Raw genomic sequence first — 13,800 nt, forward strand, 5'->3', positions numbered from 1 at the left:
AATGGTAGATTGTTGCACAAGGAGGGTTAGCAAGGAAGTAAAGCACTCAGTCCCAGTGGGGGCTTCCAGGAGATGGTGTGGAACATGCTCCTCAGAACTTTCCCACTTGAGGTGGGAGGGAGCTAAAGGAGCTGGGGTATTGATACAGCAACTCTGGACAGTCTTGGGTTCAAAGTTGCCCCCAGGGTATGTCACATCTGGCCTGCTGAACTCCAAAGGCTGGAGAAGGACCTAGGGCAGAGAAAAGCAGATGCTACATCTGGGAAACAGCACAGTTGGGAGAATATGGGCATACAGGCAGGGCAGGGACCATTTGGTGGGCTCCATGTCAAGTTCAGGATCAAAGACTTAATAGTTTCTCTGAGCCCAAGACTATTCCTCCCTAACAGTGTCCAGAAGGAAGCAGCAGGCCTGAGGACCTACAGAAATTGAGTAACAACAGGATTGTCTGGACCTAGCACTTACTTAGGACACCATATTCCACGTGCTTGGCATCAGGCAAAGCAAACATACAGTGAAGGATCTGCCTCTCTTGTAGGAAAGGGCCTCCCCTGCACCTGACACACCCACAGGCTGGTGCTTTAACCACAAGGGACAAATTCAGGGACTTTCCCCTGCTCCTGCCCTGGCCCAAGTTCTCATCTCCTACCTTTGTGTCCCTGCCCTCAGCACCTCTAACCCATCTTTTTTTCCTTTACTTTATATATATTCATTTAATGCAGAGTTAATTCTTATGCCTCAAGTTTTTGTTTTTTCCATTTCTTCTGGGGTATCTATATTTCTTCTGTGAACTTCTGGTTTAGAGAAATTTGTTCCTTTTCAGTAAGGACATCTCAGTGTGGCAGGGGGAGCTCATGTACGGGTTAATCCGACCATAGGCTCCTCAAGTACAGCAGCATACCTTGGGTGCTATGGTCACCTGTATGTGTTCAATGACCAAAGAGTCTACATCTAAATCCTTAAGGTCAGCAATTACTCTCAGCATTTTAAAGCATGTGCAGCAAATAAATAAATAATTTTAAAAATCCAGCACTCTTTTTGGACCACTGACCCTGTGTCCAGTCCCACTCTTGGTACTGAGCATACCTACCAACTCCACCATTATAAGGAATGAGGAATGGAATGGTGGCCCAAATTCTTGAAGCTGGCTTCTGAGTTCATCTCTCCTCTTCTTCAAAGCCTGTTATGCTACCTTCAGGAGAAACAGAAAGTCCCTTAGCCTGGACTTGAAGACCCTTTTGAATCCTTCCTGAGCTGATTTCTCCTGCTCTTCTCTCCAGCAGCCTTTTCACCATTCCCTTCCTGCTTGTTTTCTTATGTTGTTTCTTCTCCCTGGAAGACCCTTTCTTGCAACATCCTGCATCCCAAACCCTGCCTGCCTCAAGACCTGTTCCAAATGCAACATCTTTTCCCATTTGTTTTATTTGTTGAGAAATGAAATCCCACACCCCACTGTCATTTTCCATTTGCCCAGCTACTGTGATCATGTCACCGGTTGCTCCTTGGGTTCTTTGAGGGTCTATATACCCCCACCCCAGGAACCACTGTGATACATGTGTACATAATACGTGGTCAATAAGAGCTTACCGAGATGGGGTAGCAAGGGAAGCTGGGAAGGACCACCACTCCTTTTCTGGTTCCCTTATCCAGAGGGAACACAGAGGCACACAGATCTGATGCCCTAGGTGGTTCCTGACCTACCTGTGGCCTGTCAACTCCCCAGAGCAGGCATCACCCAGACTCCCTGCCTCTTACCCATGCCCATCAAAACTGCCTGCTATATGTCCCATCCCAGGGACCATGGGTTTTCATCCAGTGAACTCATTCCTGCACTTGTGTACCCTGGCCCCTGTGTTACATTTCCCAGGGATATGACACCCTGGTCAGTTACAAGTATACTCTGGAAGGCCCTCAAGGTAGAAACACCTCCCTTTCCCCTCTTTGTCTGTTTCCCCTCTCTCCACCCTCTCCCTTCTTCCCTTCCTCTTTCCTTTCTTCCTCCCTTTATTCCTTCCTTCCCATTTTCTTTCTTCCTCCCTCCATTCTTCCCTCCTCCCTTCCTTCTTTCTTTCAACATTTATTAAAAACCTATCATGTGCCAGGCACTGGCCTTGGCACTGAAGGTCAATTGTACCAGCATAACCTGGTCCCTGTCCTGAAGGATCCCACCACCAGGGTCTTGCACCTAGCAGTTGCATCCTGGGCTAGCTGAGCCAAGATGAGGAATTACAGGTAGATGTGGGATCCCAGAGGCCCAAGATTAGCCTGGTCACTGGATGTCAGCACTTGTTTTGAAAACAGAACAATGTTAGTTCTGTGCTATGATTTGAATATGATTTCCCCCATATCCAAACCTCATGTTGAAAGTTAATCCCCAGTAGAACAGTACTGAGAGGAGGTGGGACCTTTCAGGTGTGATTAGGTTATAGGGACACTGCCTCTGTGAATGGATTAATGATGCTCCTATGAGTCTGGTTTATTTCTTGTAGGTGTGGGTTATTTTAAAGAGGCTGCCCCTGATATATCACCTCCTTTACTTGTGCCCACTGACTTTTCTTTTCAATGTTATGATGCAGCATATGATCCTCACCAGATGCAGCTGCCAAATTTTGGACTTCCGACCTCCAGAACCATGAACCAGATAAACTTTTTTCTTTATAAATTATCTATTCTCATTTATTCTGTTATTGCAAAATAAAATGGGCAAAGACAGTTTGCAGAGGGAAAAGGGAACAACATTTGCGAAACCACAGAGGTGCAAATAGCATGGTTTCTTCCCAGGGTAGCGGGGACCATGCAACAGAGAATGGCCATGGTCTGCAGGTGGAGGATGGTCGGTAAGGGAACCTAGGGGAGGGAAGTAAGGCAGAGGTCCAGATAAAGGGCAGACACCTGGTGCAGGCAGCTGCAGAGCATGGAGGGTGTACTAATTTCCTGAGTCTGTTGTAACAAAATACCACAAACTGCTTGGCTTAAAACAATAGAAATTTATTCTTTAACAGTTCTGGAGAATAGAAGTCTGAGATCAAGGTATTGGCCCTGATCTCTCTGAGTCTTTGCACAAAATCTTTCCTTGCCTCTCTTTAGATTCTGGTGATGGCCATGGGTCCTTGACATTACTTGGTATTCAGCTATAAGACTCCAGTTTCTGCCTGTGTTCACATGGCATTTTCCTGGTGTGTCTCTGTCTTCATGTGTGTGCACAAGTGGACATCAGACATATTGGATTAGGGCCCACTGAATAACGTTATCCTTAACCTAAATGCATCTACAAAAACCCTATTTTCGGCCGCCATTTTAAATCCAGCTCCATACAACGCTCTGCCGCCGCTGCTGCCGCGACCAGGACTGCGCGCCAGCACTCCCCTGCCGACAGCTCCACCACCATGGAGGACATGAACGAGTACAGCAACATAGAGGAATTCGCAGAGGGATCCAAGATCAACGCGAGCAAGAATCAGCAGGATGACGGTAAAATGTTTATTGGAGGCTTGAGCTGGGATACAAGCAAGAAAGATCTGACTGAATATTTGTCTCGATTTGGGGAAGTTGTAGACTGTACGATTAAAACAGATCCAGTCACTGGAAGATCAAGAGGATTTGGATTTGTGCTTTTCAAAGATGCTGCTAGTGTTGATAAGGTTTTGGAACTGAAAGAACACAAACTGGATGGCAAATTGATAGACCCTAAAAGGGCCAAAGCTTTAAAAGGGAAAGAACCCCCTAAAAAGGTTTTCGTGGGTGGATTGAGCCCAGATACTTCTGAAGAACAAATTAAAGAATATTTTGGAGCCTTTGGAGAGATTGAAAATATTGAACTTCCCATGGATACAAAAACAAATGAAAGAAGAGGATTTTGTTTTATCACATATACAAATGAAGAGCCAGTAAAGAAGTTGTTAGAAAGCAGATATCATCAAATTGGTTCTGGGAAGTGTGAAATCAAAGTTGCACAACCCAAAGAGGTATATAGGCAGCAACAGCAACAACAAAAAGGAGGAAGAGGTGCTGCAGCTGGTGGACGAGGTGGTACTAGGGGTCGTGGCCGAGGTCAGGGCCAAAACTGGAACCAAGGATTTAATAACTATTATGATCAAGGATATGGAAATTACAATAGTGCCTATGGTGGTGATCAGAACTATAGTGGCTATGGCGGATATGATTATACTGGGTATAACTATGGGAACTATGGATATGGGCAGGGAAATGCAGACTACAGTGGTCAACAGAGCACTTATGGCAAGGCATCTCGAGGGGGTGGCAATCACCAAAATAATTACCAGCCATACTAAAGGAGGACATTGGAGAAAACAGGAGATGCTAAAGAAACCCATCTTGCAGGACGACATTGAAGATTGGTCTTCTGTTGATCTAAGATGATTATTTTGTAAAAGACTTTCTAGTGTACAAGACACAACTGTGTCCCAACTGTATGTAGCCGCCAATTAGTTTTCTTTGTTTTTACTTTGTCCTTTGCTATCTGTGTTATGACTCAATGTGGATTTGTGTTTATACAAATTTTATTTGTATGATTTCATGTTAAACCTCAAATAAATGCTTCCTTATGTGATTGTTAAAAAAAAAACAACAACAAAAAACAAAAAAAACCCTATTTTCAAATAAGGTCACAGTCAGAGGGTACCAGAGGCTAAGACTTCAACATTTTGTTGGTGAGGGGGGGCAGATAAATTCAACCCATAACAGAAGGGGACAGGTGGTTTCACTGACTTTCTCAGAGAGGACAGCCATAACATCTGTTCTGGATTTCACACACCGGGTCAGTGGAAGCCTGGTCCCCACCAGTGCCCAGGGTGAGCCAGGAATGCCAGGGCTGGTTAAGACCAAACTTGACACCATGGCGCCATCTGCCACTCAGGTGTAGCAATGGCAGTCTGGCTTCAGCAGGCAACAAGCAGTTAAGTCCCTTAGGAGACCGGTACTTTTTCATCTGTGGGAGGGACATTGGTCTGGAGGCTGTGGAGGCCAACTGGAAAGATGCCAAAGACTTGCAGGTCTCAAGTCCTGGCCTCAGACCAGCGTATATTTGCATCCTGTCTCTTCTGTGGCTGCCTGGTTCTGTGATCCTGGGCTGGTTGCTCAGTCTGAGTCTCATTCACTTCTTTGAGGAAGCAAAGGGAATTGCCCATGTTTCCACATGGGACTGAGCTGGGCACGGAGTGGTTACTCAGAACCTGGTAACTACTTATTAAAGTATTAATTGTATTAAAAAATGAGTTAATATAGAAGATTCAAGATAATGGATTACAGAAAGACTATATTTCCAGTTGCTCTATGGCCTGGGATTCAAGCAGCAGGAGTACTACTCCTCAGTGAGGTGGGTGAAAGAGGGAATTCACTGAAATTCAATATCAGACTGTCAGAGATTCTTAGAGTCTCAGAAATCTGGGTGCATTGAACAAGAGACAAGAAGAGTACAGGGGAACCAAGCCAGTGCTGGCAGCTGCAGTGGTGCTGGTTCACTGCAGTGGGGAGGGACAACACTAACAGAAACACGATGGGCAAATTTGGCATGGAAAAACCCACCAGAAAAATGGTCTGAATTTAGCTGAACAAGAGACTATACAGCAAGCTGGTGTTTGAAAATGCTCTGTGTTTCTTAACTGACAAGCAGATAGCTGAGGAGGAAGCCATCTTGGAGGCCACATGCAGCTTGTTGCTGCAGGAGCCCAAGAGATCATAGCCAATATTATCATACTATTCCAGCAATCACCTACTGTGTGGCTTAGGGTGTACCTAGCAGAATATGATCGAAATAAACACAGAGGATGATTGTACCCAGGTGGATTCAAGTCAGAGATATGAAGGAGAGTGCAACTCACTTTCCCTTTGAGTCTGGTGACTCACAGGAACAGCTGAAGAGGGGCAGGGAACTGAACAGGCAGGTATGTTACACAGTGATTATACTTGAGGACTGAGCCTGGGAAGGCTACATTTGTGGACAGTGGAATGTGCGAGACTTGTGGAAGGTTGGATCCCTCAGTCTATGAGTAGAATTCTCAAGAGATGCCTAAATCCAGCCTTTGAGCAGATCCCAGCATTTGACCAGCCCCTAGCGGTGCATTGATCTAATCTTTCCAGAGCAGATACCACCCAATGAAGTTCCAAAGTCCTGATTAGAGTTAAAACCCAGCCATCAGAACTTCCCTTTTAGAACTTTATAGCAACCCCACCCTGGGAGTTCATCAATCTGATCTATCCTGACCAAACTCCATAAGAAAATACTTCTCATTCTGTCCTACCTTGTGCTGCTGAGAAAGAAAGCTGAGAGTTCTTTCAACCAATTTCAGTTCTAGGTCAGTCAGGTTGGCAACAGTCAGGTTGCTTGGTGAGCAACACAAAAAGAGGAAGGGTTTAACAAGCTCCACCCCTTGCTCTCTCAAAGCAATGCTTAGCCCAAGAAGAAACCAAAAAGAAGGCAGTCTGGCATAGGCAGTGAACATCCACCTTTGTTGACAGTTTTGACTACTTCAGTGGAGACAATTCTTTCATTTTTTCATTAAGATTTTTATTTCTTCTTTTCTTTTTCTTTCTTTTTCTTTCTTTGGATGGGAGGTGTTCTTGCTATGTTGGTTGGTTCATTGACATATATGTATGTACATATTTGTTCCTTTTTTCATTTTTATCATTTCTTAATGTTTGTTATTTTTCTTTGTTTTGTCTTCTGAGGGTTAGGGAGTTTTGTTTGTTTTTTTAACTTTGTTTTGTTTTTGTTTGTTTTCTTTTTCTCTCCTTTCTTCTTCCTCTAACAGACAAATTTTCTTGTTCTCTCCCTACTTCATTTCTTTAATTTTTTTCTCCTCCTTTATAGCCATCACTGACTATATCTCTTCTGATTTCTCCCTGTTCACATTTTTTACATTCTAAACTTTCTTTTTGCCTTTCTAGCACATTTTCTTTTCTCTTTATGAACTGCTTTTTACCATCTTTTAGAACTATTTTGTTTATGTAATTCCTACCCCCACCATTCGTGTTGTTGCAATTATTAGTACTGTGGATTGCATAGTTGACAACTACAGTTTATTACCAGATCTAGTTCACAGCTATTCATTATAATTGCTGTTGATAATTGCTGACCCCACCATTCCTGTTTTTATGGTAATTCATGTTGTAGATGTCATAGTAAGCACCAGTATTTATCTTAATGCTGTGTATTGTTCACTGCTGATGTTTCTGTCATTCTAGCAGGTTCTGGGAATATACTGGAACTATAAGTCCACAGGGTAGAGCTTCTCCTGCTGAACTAAACCCAGCCAAGACACAATGCACCTTGCTCCACACACAAACTAGCCATGCTCAAACCTCAATGATATTTTTAACACAATGAATAGGTTAGATAAAAACCCCAAACTAATGACAAATTCCCAAATAGAAATGGCTGGGGGCAGGGCTTAAGTCTCACTCATGTACATTCACTCCTACAACAAAACAAACTAACATGAAGACTGGACACTGCACCTGTAAGGGGTTTCAATCTAGACCACATCCATAACCCTTTAGAGTATATAGAGTGGTGAAGTGAAAAAGGGCAATCATAGAGGGTACACCCCATCATATCCTGCTACATACAATATAGTTTCCAGATCTACAAGAAGGACCCCACTCTTGTGAGACCTATAGGGAAAGTGGGATCCTTAAGCTCAGAGGTAAAGATATACACTATATCAAAATACACCAATCATTACCAAATAACTAGCAGGGAAACTATACTCAAAACTCACTTGTAAATATATTGAAAATCTCACAACAACCTGATATCCCAGAATACTTTGTCAAGAGAAAGCTATATCCTAAAAAGGTCCACACATAAGAGTAGAAGAGAAATCCATCCCAACTGATGCACAAAACCTAACATAGGCAAACAAGAAATGTGGAAAAAAAAAAAAACCCAAGGGAACATGGTACTTCCTAGAGTTCATAATTCGCCAACAACTGACTCCAAAGATATTCAAGTGGATGAAATGCCAGATAAAGAACTCAAAAGAATGACTTTTAAAGTGATCAATGAAATCCGAGAGAACAGCTAAAAGAATTAAGGAAGTCAGTTCAGGATATGATTGAGAAAGTCAATAAGGAAATAGAGATACTAAAAATAACCAAACAGAAATCTTGGAAATGAAAGGCACAATAAATCAAATAAAATGATCAGTTGAAAGTCTCCCTAATAGAGTAGACCAGGCAGGGGACAGAATCTCAGAACTGGAAGACAAAGTGGCCAACTTGAACATTCAGACAGTACCAAAGAAAAGAAAATAATCATGACCAGAATATATAGGACTCTGGGACACCATTAAGAGATCTAATTTAAGAATCATTTAAATTGAAGAGGGTTGCAAGATGCAAGCTAATGGCATGGATAATCTCTTCAGGGAAATAATAACAGAAAAATTTCTAAGTCTTGGGAATAAGATGGACATCCAGATACAGGATGAACTCAGAACTCCAAATAGACAAAATTTTAAAAGTACTTCTCCACAACACATTATAATTAAAATGCCTAACTTACAGAACAAGGATCGAATTCTTAAAGCCTTAAAAGAAAAAGGTCAGGTCATATTTTGAGGCAAATCAATCAGAATTAATTCTGATTTCTCAGCACAAACTCTAAAACCCAGGAGGGTTTTGAATGATATGTTCCAATCCCTGAAAGAAAATAACTGTCAACCAAGATTGCTATTTCCAGCAAAGCTATTCTTCAGAATTGAAGAAGAAATAAAAACCTTCCAAGTTAAGTAAAAACTAAAAGAATTCATAACTACTAAACTGGTACTACAGAAGATACTTAAAGAAATGCTACACAGAAAAGAAACTAAAAACAAACTCCAGAGCTCACAAATGGGCAAATCTCATTTAAAGAGTAGAAAAGTAAATATTAAACAGGACCAAATCAAATATTAGAAATAAAATTAAATGGGAGCTGGAGTTATAGCTCAGTGGTAGAGTGCTTTCTTAGCATGTGTGAGGCACTGGGTTTTATCCCCAGAAACACATAAAAATAAATGAATAAAATAAAGGTATTGTGTCCATCTATGACTAAATATATATATATATATTTATATGACTAAATATATATATATGCGCACACATAAAAGAAAGGACAAATCTTTCTTTAAAAGACATAAAGCAAAGTGTTAGGAATTAAAAAACATTTCTCTAAAATAACCCTAAATGTAAATGGTTACAACTCTCCAATTAAAAGACATGGGCTGGCAGAATGTATTAAAAATCAATACTCAACTATATATTGTTTTCTAGAGATTCACATTACAGGTAAAGACAGCCAAAGGCTCAAAGTGAAAGGATGTAAATTGATATACCACTCAAATGAAGCCCTCAAACAAGTGAGAGTATCTACTCTCTTATCCAACAAAGCAGACTTCAGACTTCATTAAGCCAGAATTAATTAGAAGAGACTAAGAAGGCCACTTCATATTGGCAAAGGGAACAATCCAACAAGAAGACATAATGATAGTAAATATTTATACTCCAAGTGTTGGTGCACTTAATTGCAAAGAAACAGACACTACTCAATTCAGACTCCAATAAACAATACTGGGTAATTTCGACACACCTTTTGCTCCAATAGTTCATTCAGATATAAACTTAGTAAAAACTCTTCAGACATAAAAATACTATAAATCAAATGTATCTAACAGACATCTATAAAATATTTCATCCAACAACAAATTCATTTTCCTTTCAGCTGCTCATGGAAACTTCTCCAAAATAGACCACATTTTAGATCACAAAGTAATTCCTAGAAAATACAAAAAAGATACAATTTCTTGCAATCTTACATGATCATAATGAAATGAAACTAGAAATCAACACTTTAAAAACCCACAGAAATGGAATAAACACATGGAGATTGAATAATGTGCTTTTGAATGATAAATGGGTGATAGAAGAAATCAGGAGAGAAATAATTTAAAAATCCTTAGAATCAAGCAAGAATAATGATAAAATACCAGGACCTCTGGGACACCATGAAGGAAGGTTGTTCTAAGATAAAACTCTATAACTACCAGTGTCTACATAAAAAAAATTGGAAAGATCCCGAATTAACACCCTAATGATACATCTCAAGACCCTCAAAAACCAATTGAGAACAAACCAATCCCCAAACCAGTAGAAGAAAGGAAGAAAATCAATGAAATTGAGAATTAAAACAATACAAAAGATCAATGAAACAAAAAGTTGATTCTTTGAAAAGACAAAGAATATTGATAAACCCTAACCAGAGAGAGAGAGAGAGAGAGAGAGAGAGAGACTCAAATTAACAAAAATTAGAGTGAAAAGGGAGAAATCACCACAGATATCACAGAAATCCAGAGAATCATTAGAGAATATTTTGAAAACTTATACTTCAATAAATTGGAAACTCTGGAAGAAATGGATGTATTTCTAGATACATATGACCTGCCAAAATTGAATCAAGAGGACATAGAAAACCTAAACAGACCAATAACAAGCAATGGGGGGGTGCCTTTTGCAGCCGCTCTCCGTCAGCTCCCCTGGCCGTCCCGGGGGCGTCGTGCAGCTCCTCCCGGGACCGAAGCCGCCGGCCATAGTGGGCACCTGGATCCGCGTCCCGCCGCAGCGCCCGGAGGACATGCAGGAGAGAGAATGAGCCAGAGGGACACGCTGGTGCATCTGTTTGCTGGGGGATGTGGTGGCACAGTGGGAGCTATTCTGACATGTCCGCTGGAAGTTGTGAAAACTCGGCTGCAGTCATCTTCTGTGACGCTCTACGTCTCTGAAGTTCAGCTGAGCACCATGGCTGGAGCCAGTGTCAACCGCGTCGTGTCCCCGGGACCTCTCCATTGCCTGAAGGTGATCTTGGAAAAACAAGGGCCTCGCTCCTTGTTTAGAGGATTAGGCCCCAATTTAGTGGGGGTGGCTCCTTCCAGAGCAATATACTTTGCTGCTTATTCAAACTCCAAGGAAAAGTTGAATGGTGTGTTTGATCCCGATTCTACCCAGGTACACATGATTTCAGCTGCAGTGGCAGAACACAAGAAATTAAGTACAAAATAATCCAAAATATTCCATAAGTATGGATGTGCAATATTACTGGCTAGAGTGCAAAAAGTGAAAGGTCACTTCCTGTAGAAATATGGACTAACTTAAACCTCATTTTACTGCAATCACTGCAACCAACCCTATTTGGCTTATAAAGACTCGGTTACAGCTTGATGCAAGGAACCGCGGGGAAAAGCGAATGGGTGCTTTTGAATGTGTTGGTAAAGTGTATCGGACAGATGGCCTTAGAGGATTTTATAGGGGCATGTCTGCTTCATACACTGGCATATCGGAGACTGTTATCCATTTTGTTATTTATGAAAGTATAAAGCAAAAACTACTGGAATGTAAAACTGCTTCTGTGATGGAAAATGGTGACGAGTCGGTGAAAGAAGCATCAGATTTTGTGGGAATGATGCTGGCTGCTGCCACCTCGAAAACTTGTGCCACAACCATAGCGTATCCACACGAAGTTGTAAGAACAAGACTACGTGAAGAGGGAACAAAGTACAGATCTTTTTTTCAGACACTGTCTTTGCTTGTTCAAGAAGAAGGTTATGGATCTCTGTACCGTGGTCTAACAACCCATTTGGTGAGACAGATTCCAAACACAGCCATTATGATGGCCACCTATGAATTGGTGGTCTACCTACTCAATGGATAGCAGCAGAGGCTGCCGCACCAGAGAGAAGGAAGACCAAAAAGATAACACGGACCATGGAGTAGCGAGGCCAGTGTGGTGGACAGAAGGAAAGTAGTTGGGAACATGGAACTATGCCCAAGCAGAAGTTCGGTTGTAGGAGTTAAGGTGGTATCCGTGCCACATCACTTAGTGTCTCAGTAATGGGAAACATCCTCAGCCACCTTAAAGGAAATGCCTTTAGAAGCACTCCTTAAAATTGCCATTTTCTCTACCATGTCCACAGATACAGTTGTGTTTTGTTGATTAATGGCATTCAGAATATAGTGTCATTGTTCCATGAGCATTTTTTTAATCTTATAAACAAAGCCATCCCTAAATTATATACTGTATAACTATCCAAAGATTGTATTTGACAGTCATAAATTTCTAACTTGGGGCATTTAATTCCTGTAATACTGTGGAATAATAATAATAAGAGGTAGATCCTGAGTATGTTCCCATTTTCCTGAAAGGACCTGGCACAGTATTTAAATTCACCTCTTTGGCATCAGTAGTTAATTGTTATTGACAGCCAATGAAATTGTGTCTAAATATCTTGTGTACTTCTAACATGGAGATGTTTTGGTTTCCACAACTAACGGGTGCTTGATGTTGAGCATAATGTGGACTTCAGATTGTTAGCATATCAAACTCATAATAGTTTGGTGAAATAAACTAGTAAAACATTAAAAAAAAAAAACAAGCAATGGGATATAAGCAGTAATAAAATGTCTTCCAGTAAAGAAAAGCCCAGGGATTCTCAGATGAATTCTACCAGACCTTTGAAGAACTAATGTCAACGTTCCTTAAATTAGTCCATGAAATAAAAAGGGGGTGGAACACTTCCAAATTAATTCTATGAAGTCAGTATGACATTGATACCAAAACCAGGTAAGGACACATTAAAGAAAGAAAATTATAAACCACTATCCCTGATTGACTTAAATGCAAAATCATCAATAAAATATTATCAAATTAAATCTACAAAATTATGCTATGTCTAGGTATGAATATGCCACAATGAATCCTGCATTCACATACATATACATATAATGTATTAATTAAAATAACAATAATAATAGAAGGGAGATAAGTAGAGTAATGGATCAGTCAAGAGAGGAAGAGAGGAATGAGACTGATCAAATTATGTTGTATGCATATATGATCATGGCACTATTATGTATAATTATAATGTACCTGTAAATAATTTTTTAAAGGAAAAATTAAAAATATTAGCAAATTGCATTCGAAATATATTAAGATTTATCATGATCAAGTTGGTTTCATTCCAGGATTGCAAGGATGGTTTAACATATGCAAATCAATAAATGTAATTCCCCACATAATATAAATAGGGACAAACCCCACATAAGTCAATAGATTCAGAGAAAGCCTTTGACAAAATTCAGCACCTATTTATGATAAAACCACTGAAGAAACTAGGGATAGAAGGAACTTACCTCAACGTCATAAAGGCTATATATGAGAAACCCAAAGGTGACATTATAGTGAATGGGGAAAAACTGAAAGCATTTTCTTAAACAAGACATAGATGTCTACTTGTTTCTTGAACAAAAAGAAGATGTCTACTCTCACCACTCCTATTTGATATAGTACCAGAAATTCTAGCCAGAGCAATTAGGCAAGAAAAAAAAGGAATAAAAATAGGAAAAGAAATCGTCGATTACCACTGTTTGCAGGTGATATGAACCTATACTTAGAAGATCCAAAAAGCTCCTCCAGAAGACTGCTGGAGCTAATAAATTCAGCAAAGTAGCAGGTTACAAAATCAACATACAAAAATGATAGCTTTCGTATATGCCAATAACGAATCTGCTGAGAAAGAAATCAGGAAAATAATTCCACTCACAATAGCCACAGGAAAAAAAACAAAACTAGGAGTAAATCTAACCAAGGAGGTGAGAAACCTCTTCAGTGAAAACTACAGAACACTGAAGAAAGAGATTGAAGACACTAAAATATGGAAAGACCTCTCATGTTCATGGATAGGCAAAATTAATATTATTAAAATGGTCATATTACCAAAAGCAATATACAGATTCAATGCAATCTCCATG

General features: G+C 40.4%; 2 protein-coding genes across 2 annotated transcripts; both read left to right on the top strand.

Moving 5' to 3' along the window:
* Positions 1–3,290: 3,290 nt before the first annotated feature.
* On the top strand, positions 3,291–4,578 carry LOC306668515 (heterogeneous nuclear ribonucleoprotein D-like). Its single transcript, XM_079151954.1, has one exon. The coding sequence runs from the start codon at positions 3,387–3,389 to the stop codon at positions 4,290–4,292; it is 906 nt and encodes a 301-aa protein (XP_079008080.1). The 5' UTR covers positions 3,291–3,386; the 3' UTR covers positions 4,293–4,578.
* A 5,926-nt stretch (positions 4,579–10,504) lies between these two features.
* Positions 10,505–12,398, top strand: LOC306668016 (solute carrier family 25 member 36). The gene is made up of 2 exons (XM_079150993.1): positions 10,505–11,022; positions 11,147–12,398. The coding sequence occupies exons 1-2, from the start codon at positions 10,645–10,647 to the stop codon at positions 11,702–11,704; spliced, it is 936 nt and encodes a 311-aa protein (XP_079007119.1). The 5' UTR covers positions 10,505–10,644; the 3' UTR covers positions 11,705–12,398.
* The last annotated feature ends 1,402 nt before the right edge of the window (positions 12,399–13,800 follow it).

The sequence above is a fragment of the Sciurus vulgaris genome (genome assembly GCF_902686455.1).
Source record: "Sciurus vulgaris genome assembly, chromosome: 8".
Lineage (NCBI taxonomy): Eukaryota > Metazoa > Chordata > Mammalia > Rodentia > Sciuridae > Sciurus > Sciurus vulgaris.

Bases quoted from the DNA above. Each gene is read 5' to 3' on its own strand.
- LOC306668515 (XM_079151954.1), top strand. From the start codon at position 3,387: ATGGAGGACATGAACGAGTACAGCAACATAGAGGAATTCGCAGAGGGA.
- LOC306668016 (XM_079150993.1), top strand. From the start codon at position 10,645: ATGAGCCAGAGGGACACGCTGGTGCATCTGTTTGCTGGGGGATGTGGT. The intron at 11,023-11,146 runs GTGGCAGAACAC...ATGGACTAACTT, and splicing joins TACACATGATTTCAGCTGCA to AAACCTCATTTTACTGCAAT.